Source organism: Vulpes vulpes, chromosome 2 (assembly GCF_048418805.1).
Source record: "Vulpes vulpes isolate BD-2025 chromosome 2, VulVul3, whole genome shotgun sequence".
NCBI lineage: Eukaryota > Metazoa > Chordata > Mammalia > Carnivora > Canidae > Vulpes > Vulpes vulpes.
In genome coordinates, this window is record NC_132781.1 from 3402020 (window position 1) to 3419632 (window position 17613).

Consider the following 17613-nt stretch of genomic DNA (forward strand, 5'->3'; position numbering starts at 1 on the left):
GTAGTGCAACGGGGCTCGCTCACGTCCCACGGCGTCGGAGCAGGGGGGAGCCGTGGTGCCTCGAGGAATCCGCTGCGGGGTCTGCGGGAGCACACGGGGACAGTGCCCTGAAGATGTGAGTTCACAACCTCGGCCGGTACAAGGCACACAGGACGCACAGGTGACGGCGTGAATCTCCTCACCGCGAGCTTCGGTTACTCGGGCCATTACACCATGACAGTGACATTCAGCTACTCATCCGGGCCATCACGGGGGGAAATAGGCAATGAATGAGTGGGCTCCCCGAGTCCCCGAGCGTCCGCGTCGTTCGTGGGCGAGCGCTCCCGGCCGGGCTGGCCCCGGACGCACCTGCCGTCTCTGCTCGCCACCAGGGGCTCAGCCCCCTGGCCCAGCTCCCTAGGTTCTGTCGAAAGGGCTCCCCCCGCGACTCCATTCCCAGGAGTTAGTTCCTAAACGTACCAAAGAGGCGCGTCATGAAACGGTCTCGCTTGACACACCGTCTCCGGCAAGGGTACCAAGGACGGGGAGACCGCGGTTTAGTATCTAAGCTCCGATGAGAAGAGCCAACAGTCCACGTTCACTCGCTCCGTGATCCCCGCGGATGCCTTCTCTTATTTCTGTCCAGTTGCTCCTGGCGACAAGCTCTTAAGCTTTATTTCTCTGCCCTCGACCACCCACTTGGAGGGCAAACCACCGGAAACACTTGAGGGCAGAGGTCCGCAGGGCTCCCCGTGGAAGCACCAGGCGTGTGGAAGGTATGCCAGGTGGCGGGCATCTAGTGTACAGCTCTAGTTCCACATGTATCCCTCACTTTCGAGAGTAGGAGTGTCCTCAAAAAGTTATGCAAAACTAAAATGTTGCTAAATAGAGGGGCTCCCGGGTGGCTCAGCGGGCTGAGCATCTACCTTCAGCCCAGGGCGTGATCCTGGGGTCCCGGGATCGAGTCCCGCATCAGGCTCCCTGCGTGGAGCCTGCTTCTCCCTCTGCCCGTGTCTCTGCCTCACTCTCTGCTTCTCGTGAAGAAATAAATAAAATTTTAAAAATTTTCCAGATGGAGATTCCAGAACTTAAATGGTGCTTGTGATTTAAAGGAATGATTTCTAAAACCCGGATACACCCTCTTTCTCCTTTTCCTCCCTCCCTCTGGTTTGTGAACTGACATTTCTTCAGGCAATTAAACTAATTTCTTAGAGCCGGGTAGGACCGTACCAAGACTGTAGAGCCTGTCCCGTCGCTCCGATCTGCTCACGACTCGAACGGCTTCCCTGCAGATCCCGGATCTCCTGTAGGTAGCCAAAATGCACATTTTGGATTCGCGACCAAGGAGAGATTCTGAGCCCAGGCGTGCTCCAGTTTACCTGCGTCTGTTTCTTTATAGGATTCTAAGCCAAATAAAAACAGTTTGGGATCGTGCACTCCCTGGTCGTCCCGTTATCACCTTTCCTTCCGTCTCTGCCCCGTACCGTGGGCAACAAAGAGTTACGTGCATGCGTAAATCCTTGGTGACAAAAATAGTCTTACAAGTTGAAATCTCAAAAAAAAAAAAAAACAAAAAAAAAAACAAGTTGAGATCTCCTGGAATTTGATTTCTACGTAATTCCCCATTAAATGACACTAATTGTAATTGGTTTGGTTGGCACCGAGTGATAAGACCCTTACCGTGAGACCGTTTTAAATCTGGTGGGATTTGGAACAGAGGCCTTGAAACCCGGCCTTTGTGTTTCAGATAAAGACCACGCTGACGGATGTAGAGCTTCCACTAATAAAGTCAGAACTGGAAGCAACCGATGTCAAATTATCGCGTGCTGAAACCACGCTCTTCTGGAACAGCGAAGGTACCAAAGCCACATTCGTCTCACCTGTGGGCTCCACTTGGGAGGGTGGGGAGGGCGGGTGGGGGTCCAATCCGTCCAGCGTCTGTCCTCTGACCCTCGCGAGTGGCTGCTTCTGCCGCTTTGACTGCAACGGGGTTATGTTTAAGGCCAAAGGATAGTTCCACCTGCTTGCCCTTGTCCCAAGGAGACCATCTGTGTCACTTAGGAAAGGAACCCGGCAAAGACCCCTTGGGGATCTCTCAGGGTCCCAAAGGCTCCACGGGGAGCTTGTGGGACCTGGGGCTTCACGGTGGTTCCCCACGCAGGTACGGTGGGTGGTCCCAGGGTAGGCGTCAGAGAAGCAGAAAGACGTGTGCCCGTGAGGCAGCAGACCCCCCTCCCCGACCTCCTTCACCCCTGGACCCACCTCAGTGGGCACCACCGCCAGGGCTGTCCCCCGCGACCTGCCTTGTGCCATCCTTTTGGCCCTCTGCAGCCATGTCCTTCCTCTACTGTCTCCATGAGAACGTGGACTGTCCAGCTCCCTGAAGCCAGGGTCGGCCTGGACTTGGTGCGCAGAGAAGCCCGTGCTTCTTCTCGCCGCTGCCCAAGGACACCCCTCTTTCCAGCCGCTTCGGCCCAGACTAGTCACTATGCTCAAGTGCCACCAGGGCCTCTGCTGGCAGTTGGAGGGGCAGGGGCTCATGGGGTGCGGGGTCCCCGGGTGGAACGAACGACCCACCTGTTTGAGGAGAGGCCAGTCCTGCTTCCAAAGACACACCATGGGCGATGCTCCTCAACGTGGCGTCCAGGGAGCTCTCGATGCGCGGGAGACGTGTTTTCCCAGAGCCCTCGTGTAAGGATGAGCACTCAGCCAGCGCAGAAGTGTTCCTCTGACTGAATGGTTCCTTCTGCAAGATCTTTGTAAGCTGCGTTCCTCCACCCATATACCAAGGTTTAAGTAACGACAACGCCCAGCAGTTACTGCCCACCGCGGCACCCCCCGGGACCTCACGTCACGCCGCCTTGCACCACCCCCCTCTCCGCCCCGCCAACCTCTGAGCCGGGAGATTCTTACCGTTTCTGACTCAGGCCGTCATTGGGTTCAGATCTCCTCTGGTTTGTCACAGTGTGAACCTCCCTTTTCTGCATTGTGGCTCACGCTCACCTCGCCACCACCTTTATGTTTACATTTTAGGTGTGTTAGAATATATCCAAGAGATGCGAGAAATCCTCCACAACTTGCAGAACAGGATACAAAAAGCAAAGCAAAATATAGATGGGATTGCTCAGGCCATGAAGGTGAGGAAGCGGCAAGTCACCGAGCGGGGCTTAATCCGAGGCCCAGGAGAGGGTCCCTGGGTAAAGGGACCACGCGGAGAAGCTCATAGGAAGGGCCAAAGGCAGCGGGAACTTGCCGTCTGAGGCTCTGGACCACACGGCCATGTAGAGGTGGGGGGCAGGGAAGTCCCGGGCCGGCCCGCAGAGGTCAGTTCTGTTCCATTCTGTTGAGCTCAGCAAGAGCGCTTGCGGGGTCCCCTCTGTGCCAGGCGGGCACCGGGAGCAAGGGGCAGGCGGGTGTACGGAGGCTCAGCCCCGCTCTGTGAAGCACCGAGGCGACTTCCACTCAAGTCCAATCCAGAAAACGGGGTGTTAGCGGGGGGATACCCTACACTAGCCTCCCCACGGTCTGTCATCAAGGCCCTGATGCGCAGAGGCGTCCACAGAACACGTCCCAGGGCGAGTTTTAACTCTCCCCGCGTCGTTAGTTTTCAAGGTCTACTATGTGGCTCCACTTTGTGTTCGAAACAGCCACGTGTAATCTGTGTTTCTCCATCACGATATCACGGTATCGAGGTGAAATAATGACAACGCCCACCGCGGCACCCCCGTGGGACCTCAGGTCACGCGGCCTTGCACCCCACCCCCTTTCCGCCCCGCCAACCTCTGAGCCGGGAGATTCTCACGTTTCCGACTCAGGCCGTCATTGGGTTCGAACCTCCTCTGCCTTGTCACAGTGTGAGCCCCCTTTTCTGCATTGTGGCTCACGCTCACCTCACCGCCGTCCACTCAGGTGTATTCCGTAAGCCGTAGGCAAGGATCATTGCCCCTCACTGTTTATTTTTCCTGATTCGGTTGTCATTTGAGTAGAACATCTCCCCAGGATGTGTCTGCAGGCACGAAGTGTGCATTGATGACACACTGTCTGGGTCCTTGCTCGTGTCTCTTGACTTCACCTCGCTGACAGCCATCCCGCCCAGACGAAGGGTGTCTGGATATGGTCCTTTCCTTTCGATGGTCTAGAAACATCTCTAGTGAGCTCGGGCTGCCCCGATGAAGCCCACCAACCCGGCCGCTAAAACAACGGAGGTGTATCTGCTCACAGTCCTGGAGGCTGGACCTCCGAGACAGGGGGAGCCTTCCGGGCTGGTTCTCCGGACGCCTCTCTCCGGGGCTCGCAGACGGCCGTCTCCTCCCCGTGTCCTCATGTGGACAGACGTACATCCTCTGTACGCGTCTGTGTCCTGAGCTCCTCTCCTTATAAGGACACCCACGAGATTGGCTTTGGGCCCGCCCTAGTGACCCCATTTTAATTCAATCACCTCTTTAAAAACCCATCTCCAAATACAGGCCTTGGTGCTGGGGGTCAGGGCCTCTCCCTGGGAATCTGGGGGACACAATCAGCCATCACGGTCCCCGTCTCATAGCCTCACGTTGACAAGGCAAGGGGCGGAGTGGCAGTCCCGTGGGCGCCCCTGCTCTCTCTGGAGACACGGCGTCAAGTTCCTCGTTGCCCTCAGGGCTGAGAAACGCCACCGCGCTGTGTCCAGATGTGAGCCCCCTCCTGTCACTGTCCCCTGGACCTGGTTAGGTGTGAAATGGGCCGTATTTGCCCAGTTCGTGAGTGGGCACCCTCCGCACTCTGTTCACTCCCTCGCGAGTATCCCCGTCGGGAACTCACGGTCTCCACGTTCGCCACGGGGCCCACGAGGACGGGAGGAGTGACGCTGCCACCGGCTCAGGCCGCTGGGGCTAGCCGTGCGTGCTGACGTGGCTCGCCCTCTGCGCCAGAGCAGCAGAGACACCCTGAAGGAGGGGAGGCCAGGGCCCGGGCTCGCTGTCCTGGTGTGCCGGGCTGCTGCCACCCGCCGCCGCAGGCTTAGACGGCTCCCAGCTCCAGAGGCGGGCTCATGGCGAGGGCCGCTTCCTGGCTCGCGGATGCTCACCTTCTCACTGGGTCCTCATGTGGTGGAGACAGAGTTTAGTCTCTGCCTTTTCCTGTAAGGACACTAATCCCATCGTGGGGGCCTCACCCTCGTGCCCTTGTCTGGCTGGCCCTGACCACCTCCCACATCAACCCCAGGTACGGGGAGAGTAACCACGCCGGCCTCTCGGCCCTGGCCCCTCGCCGTCTCCTCCGTACCTCCTTTCAGAAGCTGCCGCAGGGCCGAAAGGCGAGGGGTGGATGGCGGGCCAGCTCACTCAGGCTTCGGCTGCAGGGGTGAAGTCTGGAGGAACCCTGGCCCTCCCAGGCACAGGCCCTCCCGTGGGTTACTCCATCCAAAAGTCAACAGCGAAACAAGACTGTAGGTAGCATCTGACTCCTTAGCTGAGTGAGAAAATCAAGTAATTTGTAAAGAAGACAGTTCAAATCAGTCCTTTAGACCTGAAGTAAGTAATTTTTTTTAAAGGTATATATAATTATCAGATTATATAGAGGGCAGAGGAGGGAGGCAGGTGAGCTAAGCCCTGTCGTTCACACCAGAGGCTCAAGATGGTCTGGACGTGGCTAAATCCAACATAGAGTCCCACAAACCTTCTAGGGCACTGCAGACAGCTATCGGGGGTAGAACTGAAGTTCCCACTGGGGAACACGGTGGGGGGATGGGGAGGGGAGGGATGGGGCCAAGGGGCCACGTGTTTTGTCCAGAACCTGCTATGGGTTTCATTGCCATATGTGTATCACTCTGATGAAAATTTAAGACTAAAAAAAAAAAAATCTAATTATTGGATAATTGAGTAAAAGCAAAATCATAATTATAGATGACTAGCATCCTTGCAGCAGGACTCCCAGTTGCAGGAGGGCCAGAGCCCCCCATTCCCCGCACCTCCCTGCCCCAACAACAAGTCAGTTGCCCCCACAAAAGGGACTCATCCCCACTAGACCTGCTATTTGGAGCTATGGACGCTCGGCCCAGCTCTGCCCATACAGCCCTGACCCCAGGGTGACTCCTCTGGGCTAGGTGGGTAAAGCTTCCCAATGGTCTCCTCGCTGCCCCGAGCCCCTGACTGGTTTGGAGGTGCCCGGCAATCCCTCAGGGGCTCCCAGGCCTCTCCGAGGGACAAGGACATTCATACTGATGAGCATGGGGCGAAGCCAGGAGACCACAGGCATTCCCCCCCCCCCCCACTGTTTTCCTCACTCCCCCCTTTTCCTGACAGGACTGGTCGGCCAACCCGATGTTTGAGAGGAAGGACAATAAGAAGGAAGCCCTGCTGGACTTGGAGGGGAGGGTGGTCAATTCTAACAAGCGCTACACTGCGGTCAAGGACGCTGGCCTGAAGATCCAAGCCATGGTCGCGGTGAGGACTCAGCCGGAGGGGCCTCCGACAGGCCACTCACTCTTGGTAGAAGAGGGAGAGCCAGAGATGCCATAAGAATGACGTTAGGGTCATAGAAGGCTACGATCTCTAGTCTGGGAGTCTTATTTTCTTTTTTTTTTTTTTTTTTTTGGGAGTCTTATTTTCAAGAAGCAAACTATCCTAAACGTACGCTCGTTAGCCAGATTCCTCTTGCAATGAGTCCCGCCCTCCTCTGTGCTAAGGGGTCGGCACCCCCTACCCTGCACAGAGCAGTACGGACAAGTGACATCTTTGTACGAGGTCAACACGTCTTGTTTCCCTGAGAAGCACTGTGTGAGGCGGGCACTGAGTGTGTACCCGGAGTCCTTCAGGGTCTCCCATCATGAGCGTAGGAGGAATGTGGAACGAACGTGTGTACAGGGTGCATGGGTGCCAACACGTTTAAATCAGGGTGCTGTGCGGGCACACACGTTGCACTCCCGAGAGCATAGGTTGTCCCTTTCTGCCAACAGCCTCAACAGCCGTGGGCCTCACTCTGAGGGACGTGCTGCCTCGTTCTGAGGGAGGAGGCAGGATGGTCACCGGGCGCCCCTGGAAGCACTGCCTGGGTTCCTGCCAGCGTGGGGGTTCTCATGCCTTCCTCACTTGGCAGCCGTTTCTTTCTAGCTCGCATGTTAGCTTATTTCTGAGGCAAATGTAAAAGGTGGAGCTCTGCATTGGCCTGAAAAAGAGAAAATTCTCCCTTGAGCTCAAGATATTTTCAGTTTTCTGGGGGTTTCCCAGTGCTTGGTACAAAATCATGGATATGGACTTAAATGATGGATCGTCACCCCTGACAGCCTGTGGGCCCCACTGGGTGGAGGGTCTATGGTTGGCTGTTCTCATGGTCAAGCCATTGCTTGGAAGGTCATTCCCCTAATGGAGTGACTTGACTGGACCAAAATATTTTGTCTCGTTCTCAGATCCTCTTCCTTTCCCCTCTGCTGTGGTGCCAGAAGGTCTCACTAAATTAAGATGTTAAACTGCAAACATGACTTGGAAGAATGAACCAATTAATCTGCAACACTCTCAGATGTGTTGGAAATGGGTGTTGGCCAGGGTAGGGGAAGGGTTCACAGCGCAGCAACAAGACAGGCGGAGAGCCAGGGCAGCAGCGGGCAGGATCCTAGGAGAAGTGGAGGCCAGCAAGCCGACAAGACAAGGCTTTGTTGTCATAGTTGCCAGAGTCTTCTATGCATACGATAGTCATCTGAACCATTTCTTTCTACCTTACGCTGAAGTTATTTAGGTCTGTGTCTTCTTTCCCCTCTTAGAACATAATTGCTTGAGGGTGTGAACTGGGTCATATTCATCGTTTTGTTCCCTATGGCACTCAGTGTCTTAAAGATTTATCTATCCTCCCATCCACATATCCATCCATCCATCCATACGTCCATCCATCCATCCATCCATCCATCCATCCACACATCTATCCACTCATCCATCCATCTATCCTCCTATCCATAAATCCATTCACCCATCCATCCATCTATCCATTCCTCCATCTATTCTTTCATCCACACATCTATCCATTCATCTACCTATCCACCCCCATCCATCCACCCATCCATCCAACCATCCATCCACTCATCATGCCAACCACCTATCCATCCATTCCCTCGCTCCTGCTTTGTCCCAGGCATCCTGCTGTATGCGTAAGGCACAATAGTGGAAAGGACAATCAAGCCCTATCCTCATATGGTTTGGCATCAAGAGGAGATACAGACTAGACACACATGGTTGCCATCCATGCCATGGTAGACACAAATAATGGATTGCTAGAGGGAATACAGGTGAGAAGCAGGGACAGAAGTCAAATCTGAGATGAACGGGAGGTAGTGAAGGAGGGCTTTCCTTGGTGGGGAGGTGACATCTGGGCTGAAACCTAGAAGAAGCTAGATGTGGCCAGAATGGGAGGGAGAAGCCTATGCAAAGAGCCTAATGCAGGAAAGCATCTGGCATATTCGAGACGCAAAAAAGCAGTTGTGTGTGTCTGGAGTAGGTGAACAGGGACAAGAGCGTCCCAGAGTCGCCAAGTGAGCTGGTTAAAGAGTGAACGGGTGAGCCCGTGAAATGGCAGCCAGCCGTGTGGTCCTGTTTGCAGGAAAATGCTGAACTCTTCAGAGCAGACACGACCAGCCAGTCCTGGAAAGACTATGTCAACTATGTCGACAACATGGTCCTGGACGAGTATGACCATTTCATCCACAAATCTCTGAATTACTTCATAGACAACATGGTCCTGGATGTGAGTTATAAGTATAAGATGCTCATAGATTTGTGCTATAAAAACGGTGTTATAAGGTCTCCCTTGGAATCTATAGTTTACAGTTTCCTGATGAAAGACCAGGCTATCCTGTTGCAAATAAACAGCCGTTAGACCCTGCAGAAGGTGAACTACCTGCCTTGGTTTTAAAACTGAAAGTCCTGTATCCCAGGACCCTCTTTAGGTCCCAGCACTCAGGACATCAGGTCACCTTAAATCTGCCGTACCATAAATAGGCTATAGGATACCTAACGGTCCTACCTTGTTGCCCCTGGGCAGTGTTCGCTACCCAAGTAGATGGGGCAGGGGTACCCTCCCGTCAGCAGCATCAGCTACTAACCTACTCGGCCCTCCGAGGGGTCCGTGGAAGTGTTCAGCGTGGTCAGCAAAGAGGCTGTGCTGGCATTCTCCAGCATTTTCCATGGGGGTGGGGCCTCATCCAACCCCCCCCACCCCCGGCGTGTCTTTCCCATTACGATAATTCCCAAATGATTTTGAATACTGCCAGTAGGAGAAGATCAAAGGTCCCCCATCCCACCTAGCGCACCCGCAGGAACGATGGTGGGGAGGGCAGCAGGATGCCCTTGTACAAGCTGCAGAGGACGGATGATTCATGTCTGAGCCCAGCTCACGTGACACCAGATGAGCACAGACCCGAAATTCTACGGATGAAAGTCATCATTACTACCGACTATAAGGTTCACCAAGCAGCCCACAATGATGCGAAGTGTCAGCAAGTTAAGTCATTAATAGTTAATCGGTCGCAACCAAAACATGACGGATGTCCTGATGACAAAATGTCGTTCTCCCAAAAATCCCGGAGAGTCCCTATATCTGCAAGTGGCCCAGCAGCAGGAGCAGACCCCTGAGCGAGAGGCTTTAGAAAAGGCTGGTCATCTGAGTTTGTGACCATTGACCTTCCTTTTTTTTTTTTTTTGACCATTGACCTTCTGTACCAGTTAGCAGTTCACTTGGCCACTAGGAAACACCATCCCTTGGTCACAGAGAAAACCAGTGGGTTCTTGAGTCAACTACCCACAGGGCTGTCATGGGACTATGTTTGGAAGATGAGCAGCTGTGGAGTGGATCTCATGGCCACTTGTGGGCCTCGGCCCATACTTTGAGGATCACCGGTGTGTTGGGATAACCTCCTCCAGGTCACCTGACAAATGAGGCGGGCACCCTCAGCCCCGCAGCCTCGCGAGGGGGCTCCAGGGACAGACAGGGTTACAGTGAGCACCTGCTTTACGAACGGGATCCTCCCGTGGACGTGAGCGTGTGTCCTTTCCGGAGCACAGCGAAAGCCAGGCTGCTTCCTGTCCAGCTCCAGCCATTTTAGGGGCTCAACTAATTGGCCTGCAAGGCAATTTTGCCATGAAAAATAAAACATAAGAGAGAGACATTAAAAAGATCACGACGAAACATGAAAAATTTAATATCAATTTCTTCCTTCATGAAGAGAAGTGTCCATTTTCCAAATGCTAGAGTGCAAATTGGTAACTGAGCCCGGTACTGTGCCATGACCGCGTCCACACGTTCCTCCCTGGCATGTCGTCATGTGTACGTCCACCGACACCCAACGTTCTATGGGAAATAACGAGAGAAGGCTGACGCCGTCACGCTTCTGCCACCGAGGCTTGTTGCATGGTGGCCGACACGTTCTCAGCTCCCAGGATCGTCTCGCGTGCAACCCGGCTGCACCCGGTCTTGTCCGTCGAGCCCATGCACCTAGCCGTGACCCGCCATCGTCCACCACGAGGGCGAGCTGGGATTGATATAACCCGGTCCTCATCGCCGGCACCTCCGAGAACTTCGTCAGTGGAGACACGGAACCAGACCGGTTGTCGACTGGTTATTTCATCTTTTAAGGCGAAATTGTCTTCCTGTCAATGAGTCACGGGGCCAAGACGCTCGTGGGGGAGCCGCCTAGCACCGTGGACGTGAGGGTGGTGCTCTCCGGAGCAGCCATGACCCCACGGCGCACGGCGGGGCTGCCCACGCCTGGGGGTGAGCCGGCCGGCACCCCCGCGCCTCCCACGCGCTGAGTCCTCACAGCAGCCCCGGGGCTCTGTTCTATAAAACCATGATCCTCATTTCATGTACTCGGGGAACCCGGGGGCCAAGTGCCGGGCTGCTCTGGGCCCTGCGGCACGAGCGCGGTTCCTTGAAGCTTGCTCAGGGGTCCCCCGGGGGCAGCGCGGGGCGGCCCTGGGGTTCCCCGAGACGACATCAGGGCCCTGGGAGGGCTTCCACCGAACTCGGGGCGTTGACCCCGGGCCGGCCTGTTTCAGGAGAGTGTCGCGCCGCTGTTTGAGGTCTGCATGGAGCTGGGCGAGGAAGGGCTGGTCTTCCATCCGTCCCTGGAGGTGGGCGCGGACCGTGGCTTCCTGAGGCTGATCGAGGGCCTGATCAACGACATCTACAATGCAGCCAAGCTCATCCCCCGGCTGGCCAAGGGCCGGGTGAGCTACAAGGTGAGTCGGGGCCCGTGCGACACGGGTGGTGGCTCCCTTGTTGCGGCTTCTTCCCAACTCAGCGGCGCCCGGTCACTTACATTTTACGTGCTGATGGTTCCGAGCGTGTGACGTGTGACGAGGTCCCCAGGCTGTGTTCCCCTCCCCAGAGGGGCTCCTCCCCGGTCGGCATGGTTTTCTTTCCCGTGGACGTGCCCCCGCCCCAGCCGGATGGCGAGGGTGAGCTCTTACCCCCCGTCCCTGGCATCGCACTTGCTTCTGCAAGTTCACCGCTGTGGTCCCCTCGGCACGCGGGCATTTTGGCAAACGGGCCTTCGTTGGCTTGTGCGTCCAGGTACCGTGGACGCAGTAAACAACCTCAGCAAAACACAGAGCAGATCCTCGGACGCGGAAGGCGTAGGAAGGGCTGCCTCCCCTGAAGGGAGGCCTGAGGAGGCGTGTGTGCCAGGGCATGGTTTGTGCAAGAGTGAAACAAAAACTGGAAGGGACCGAAGTGCCGTCCAGCAGGGGAGCGTTCAGCAGCCTCTGGCCCATCCGTCCGGGGGCATCTGGATGAGGCAGGGGTGGGAAGGGCTGGCGGCAGGTTATTGAGTGTCCATCAAGTCGGAGAACGACGTTTAGAAGACGGTTTCATTCATTGAAACGAACAGAAATCTGACTTTCTCTGGATACGCTCCTAACCGTGAGGACCGCTCACGTCGGGCAACAGGATGGGGGTGAGGAGGGAGCCGGCAGGGACAAGGGGGTGCCAGGGGTTTTTATTTCAAACATTTCTGCGCTGCTTGAGGTTTGTGATAACAGGCATGAATTATTTGCAGTCAGTACTTACAGCAGGAGGCTCTGTGCTCTCAGGGAAGAATGTACATGTGCACACGTGTGTGCATGTGTGTTTGTGCACGCACGTGATGAGCTGAGTGCACAGAGGAAATATGCCCCAGCGTCAAGGACCGCTTCCCAGAGGAGCTGAGTTTGGGTCTTACTGGATGGGAAGGGATTTCCAGGCAGACGGCGTCAGGCAAAGGCAATGGCTTGAGGACATCGTGGCCACACAAAGGGGATGTGCCTCGACTAAGCGTTTCAGGGTCCAGAATAGAGCTTGTCACCGGAGATCAGCTCAGGGATGGACGTGGGCCCCGGTGTGCTCCGGTGTCCGGAGCTCTTGCACCTGCTGCGGGCTCCAAGGGGATGCACCTGCTGGTGAAGACACACATAGAGGAGGTTAGAGCTAAGCAGGAGAAGGGTCCGCTGACCAGGCCGTACCCCAGCCTGCGCACACGGCCCCCTTCTCCGGTCTCGTTTGTGTCTTTGGGGTCTTAATCTGCGGAGGTGACTGGTGCCAGTGTGGAGAGGCCAGTGCCTTCGGGAGAGAAGTTACTGCTGCTCCCATAGGATCAAGAGGCCTGGCAAGCAGGGCAGGGCTGCAGGGGTCACGGCAGGTGCAGGGGTGCGGTGAAGGAAAAGCCCAGGCCAGAGCCTTTCACGGAGGTGGGGGCAGGGGGGCATCCACAGGAAAGGCTGGGCCAGCAGGGGAAACAGCTGAGGACTAGCCAGTTGGCATCAATGTCGGCGACTCTGGGCTCCGGGGTCACCTGCCGGGAGTGTCTGATAAAGGAGGTGGGGTGGGGGTGTAGACCCAGGGCGGGCTGGTGTGCAGGTGAAGGGTATGCGCCCTTCGGGGCCCTTCTCTCCTTCAGGACGGGCTAGTCCCCAGACAGGCAGGGTCCCCCCAGCCAGCACGAGCTTTTAAGACATCAAGGCAGCTTAAGATACAGAAAATAAAAGCCATAATTAACACACACGCCCCCACACCTCGAGACTCTCCAGTTTCATGAGTCATTGAGTTGCCTTGTTGCATAAACCAACTTGGGTCAGGTTTTCTGTGGCTCGAAATTCAAGATTCTGTCCAGATCAGGCCTTCCCTGTTCCCTGCTCTAGCCGCTCACGGCAGCTTCCCTGAGGTCCTCGAGCACCTGCTCCCTCCCAGCGCAGGGCCTTTGCATGTGCTTTGCTGCTTCTCTTGCTCTTTGCCCACCCACCCGTCCAGGGGTTCCCAGGACAATGGTTCCTCGGGGAACACTCCCCGACCTCCCGCCAGCTACACGTTAAAGCAAAGCTCGGCGTCGGTGACTGTTTGAGGAACGTCTGGCCCCATGCCTAGACCGCCACCCCCCACGTGGCCAGTGCCCACCCCTTTGCGTGCACACAGCAGGTGCTAAGTTACTCCCGCACGAGCGAGTCGGTGTGCAAGTGGTGTGTGAGCCACCCCGGGGTCGGCGGGGCCAAAGCCACATCCCAGATAATCTCACGGGAGAGCCCGGCAAAGCGGCAAATGGCTCGGTTTTCCACCTTGAGAGGTTAGCAGCGCCTCCGCGGGGCAGAGGGCCGCCCTCCGGGGCGCAGAGCTCGGGTCGAAGCCGGTTCCCCAGGCAAGACGCTGGCTCACCTGCGTGCCTCCCTCCTGCCCCCTCGCAGGCAGACCTGGAGGACATGACGGACCTCATAGAGATGCGGGAGGAGATGTCCAACCTGGTCATCAGCGCCATGAAGGAGGCCGAGGAGTACCAGGACTCCTTCGAGCGGTACTCCTACCTCTGGACCGACGACCCCCAGGAGTTCATGAAGCACTTCCTGGTCTACGGGCGCGCGGTCGCCCCCGAGGACTTGGACCACCGCGCCCAAGAGGCCGTCCCCAAGACGCCGCCCAACCTGACCCAGTTCCAGCAGCAGGTGCGTGTGCGGGCTTCCCGGGGGGCAGGGGGGCTCCCTGGGCTCGATTCAAACCTTGGGGACGTGGTTTTTAAATGTGGGTTTTATCATTATTCTGGTCTGGCGCCTCCCAGCAGGGCAAGGGACTGCCATGGGAGAGAGCTTGGGACTCCCAGGGTTCAGGAGGAGGGGGCATGTCACGTCCCCACGGGGCCACGGGGGATGGCCCAGGGTCATTCCTGGGGCAGAGGGACAGAGGGACTGAGGGGCAGGAAGGCGGGATCCACAGCCCCCATTGTGGTTTCCACGGGAAAGGAAGGACCAGCTAGTGGGAATCCTGTCGGTGGGCTCCTGGGTGTAGGGGTGGCCCCTCGCTGCCTGGTCCCGGGCCCTGGGGGATTAGGACAGGGTGGTTGGGGAGCAGGCTCGGGTTAGTCTGTGGATGAAAGGCAGACCCCCGGGGTGGGGGGTCTCTCTCCCAGCCCTGGGAGAGGCCGTCCCACCAGGGGCAGCAAGGCCCCGGGCGCCCGAGTGTCGGACAGATAGGACACAAGGAAACAAGTACCTCGCACGCACAACCCCCTCCCCACGCACGGGGGGAGAGGCGCCCGTGAGCAGGAGCCACCCACCCGCAGGGAGACGCCGCCTGGAGGGGGGGGCGGCTGGCAGAGCGTGAGATGCCCTGGCGTCGCCCTGACCGCGGTCACCTCGAGCTTCCGGCCTATTCCTCAGATTGCCGGAGCTGGGGATGGGCTGCTGGGGCGCCGGGGTCCCCACCGCCTGATGGTGAGCAGCAGCTCTGTTTTCCAGATCGATTCCTACGAGAAGCTGTACGAGGAAGTGTCCAGGTGTGAGAACACCAAGGTGTTCAACGGTTGGCTCCAGTGCGACTGCCGCCCCTTCAAGCAGGTGCTCCTCAACACCATCAAGCGCTGGAGCTTCATGTTCAAGCGACACCTGAGCAACCACGTCATCAGCAGGTGGGTGCCGGGACCCGTGGCTCTTCTTGCTGCCGCCCTGACCTTGACCTCAGCCGAGGAGAGCCAGAGAAACAGGCCTTCGTGGTGTCGGTGGGGCGCTCCTCCCGGGCGGGCCTGGGGTGAAGGCCAGGTGTAGAGGCCAGCAGCCCCCCCGCCCCGCATGGAGGTAGGTCCCAGGGGCCAGGGGTCACCTGGCTGTGAGTGGGACACCTGCTCATCGAGCATCTCCTTGCCTGGGGTCCCGGCGGTGGCAAGGCAGCCCGACACGCCGCCCGTGGACCAGTGACCGCGCGGTCGGGGCCGTGGGGGCACAGGCCCCGGGGAGTGCCGGCGGGGAGGCCAGTGGAGCTGGGGGCGTAGGGTGGGGGTCAAGAGCAGGTGTCCTGAGGCCGACGGGAGCTCTCCCTTGCTCGGCAGGGCCCGCAGCGTAACCGGGGAGCCCCCGTGCCGGCCGCCTCCCCCGACCAGGGCTGCCTCACCAGGCGCCCCCACCATGGAGGGTGACACCCTCACCAGGGCCTCTCGCTCCACAGCCTGGCCGACCTAGAAGCCTTCATGAAAGTCACCAGGATGGGCTTAACCAAGACCCTCAAGGAGGGGGATTACGACGGTCTCGTGGAGGTGATGGGGCATCTGATGAAGGTCAAGGAGAGGCAGGCGGCCACCGACAACATGTTCGAGCCCCTGAAGCAAACCATCGAGCTGCTTAAGACCTACGGGGAGGAGATCCCGGAGGAGACTCACCTGAAGCTGCAGGTAGGCAGTGGCCGGCACCACGCTGTCCAGGGCAGGGGCGGGGAGCAGCCCAGTGTGGGGGGACAATGGGGGTTGCCATCCAGGGGGTGGGGGTGGGGAGCAGCCCAGTGTTGGGGGACAGTGGGGGCTGCCATCCAGGGGGTGGGGGTAAGGGAGCAGCCTAGTGTTGGGAGGCAGGGGAATGCCATCCAGGGCAGGCAGGGCAGGGGAGAAGGGAGTAGTCAAGTGTGGGGGGGTGGAGGGGGACACCCAGGGAAGGTGGAGGGAAGTCAGCTCAGTGCCAGGGAACCTTCCAGGGAAGGTTGGGGGAGGCAGCCCACAGTTGGGGGACAGTGGGATGCGGTCCAGGGTGAGGGGCAGGCAGCAGCCCAGTGCCGGGAGGTGGAGGGGGCGCCCAGTGCTGGGGCTCCCCTCGCAGCAGGGGTGCAGGTTCCTGCAAAGGAAGGGACGGCGAGCCGGCGGTTCCACCATTGAATTGTTGGATTACCAAGGCCTTCACACCCCACGGCCCGAGGATGGGCCCACCCGGGGTGCAGGGGACCCGGACAGAGAGCAGGCTCAGTGGAGGCCCTGGGCCAGGCAGGGGCCGGCTGCTGCGGGAACTCCCCGACCGGAAGGTCCGAGTGGCGGGCTGACCAAGCAAGCTGGGCAGGACGAGGGCTCCTGGCTGCCTTTGCCCGCCTGTCACAGCTAACGCAGGGTCCTGAAGCCCCCACCCGCCACCCCCTTTCTCTGCTCTCCGCCCTGCTCTGGATCTGGGCCGGGACCCTGGGGCAGACGGGGTGGCGGGGGGTGTGGGGCGGGGGCAGAGGGGCGGGAGGCGCTGCCCGGGGCCCTGCTTTGGAGACAGCAGAGTTTGCAGCCTGTCACGGGGCTGGTGGCCGCCCTGTCACCCTGCCCAGGGGCCAGCGGAGGGTGCGGATGCGAAGTGCACATGGCCCGGCCCAGGGGCGACTGGTGTGAAATGGGCCTTGAGAGGTACTGCCGCCCACAGAGGGTTAGAGGAGAGGGAAACACGAATCTTTTGTGGGAGAAGAATTCATGGCCTGGGATTCTTTTTCTTCAAAATATTTTATGATCAAAAGTCCAATATCTGCTCAAACGTGGAGAACTTAAAAAGAAAACCAAAGTTCATCTGATCGTCAAAGCCATTCTTGAAACGGCAAAATCACAGGTTAGAACCTGGGCCCAGGGCGGGTGCAGATGGACAGGGCGCGGCAGTTTCCTTACAGCCAAGCGCTGCGCTGAGTGTGGACTGTGGCCGTGATGACAGGGACTTACACACAGGATAAAATCACCTAGGACGACACACGCACACGCACGTGCTCTAACATGCACACAACGTGGACATATGCAAGTGCAAATGTGTGCACACTACTCGTGCATGTGCATGCACACACACGCACAAACATGCACACGTGATACACCTGCACATGCGTACGACACCGCACACACTACAATCACACGCATGTGACACACGCACGTGCAGGTATATGTGCGTGCTACTCGTGTACACATGTGTGCATGCCCACACACAAACATGCACGTGCGATACACCTGCACATGCATACAACACATCCACACACATTACAATCATACACACATGACACATGCGCGTGCAAGTACATGTGTGTGCTACTCGTGTATGCACGTGTGCATGCACACACACAAATGTGTACGTACGATGAGACACCTGCACACGCACACGCACATGAACATCTTACAGTCATACACACACGACACATGCATGTGCAGGTATGTGTGCATACCATACCAATGTGCACGCGCACGCTGCGCAAACATGCGTGTACAACATGGACATCTAACATACGCAAACACACGCATACAGGTGCACAGGAATCAGGTTAAAACAGGGTGAAAACGGACAATTTGCCGTCTGGTTCACAGAGACGTGCCGAGGCGGGTTTCCCGGTTCAGGGGTCCAGCGGCAGCTGCAGAAGGCGCCGCCCCGGGGATGCTGGGGGGCCACACGG

At 57.8% G+C, this 17613-nt stretch overlaps 1 protein-coding gene across 1 annotated transcript in view; it reads left to right on the top strand.

The window, feature by feature from the left end:
• The window catches only part of DNAH17 (dynein axonemal heavy chain 17), a 112008-nt gene that overhangs the window by 34153 nt on the left and 60242 nt on the right, over positions 1–17613 (top strand). Inside the window, exons 15-22 of the mRNA XM_072746504.1 lie at positions 1727–1835; positions 3013–3116; positions 6258–6398; positions 8542–8685; positions 10995–11177; positions 13650–13904; positions 14694–14863; positions 15397–15619. Coding sequence (XP_072602605.1) covers positions 1727–1835; positions 3013–3116; positions 6258–6398; positions 8542–8685; positions 10995–11177; positions 13650–13904; positions 14694–14863; positions 15397–15619 — 1329 coding nt within the window. The remainder of the gene's footprint in view (positions 1–1726; positions 1836–3012; positions 3117–6257; positions 6399–8541; positions 8686–10994; positions 11178–13649; positions 13905–14693; positions 14864–15396; positions 15620–17613) is intronic.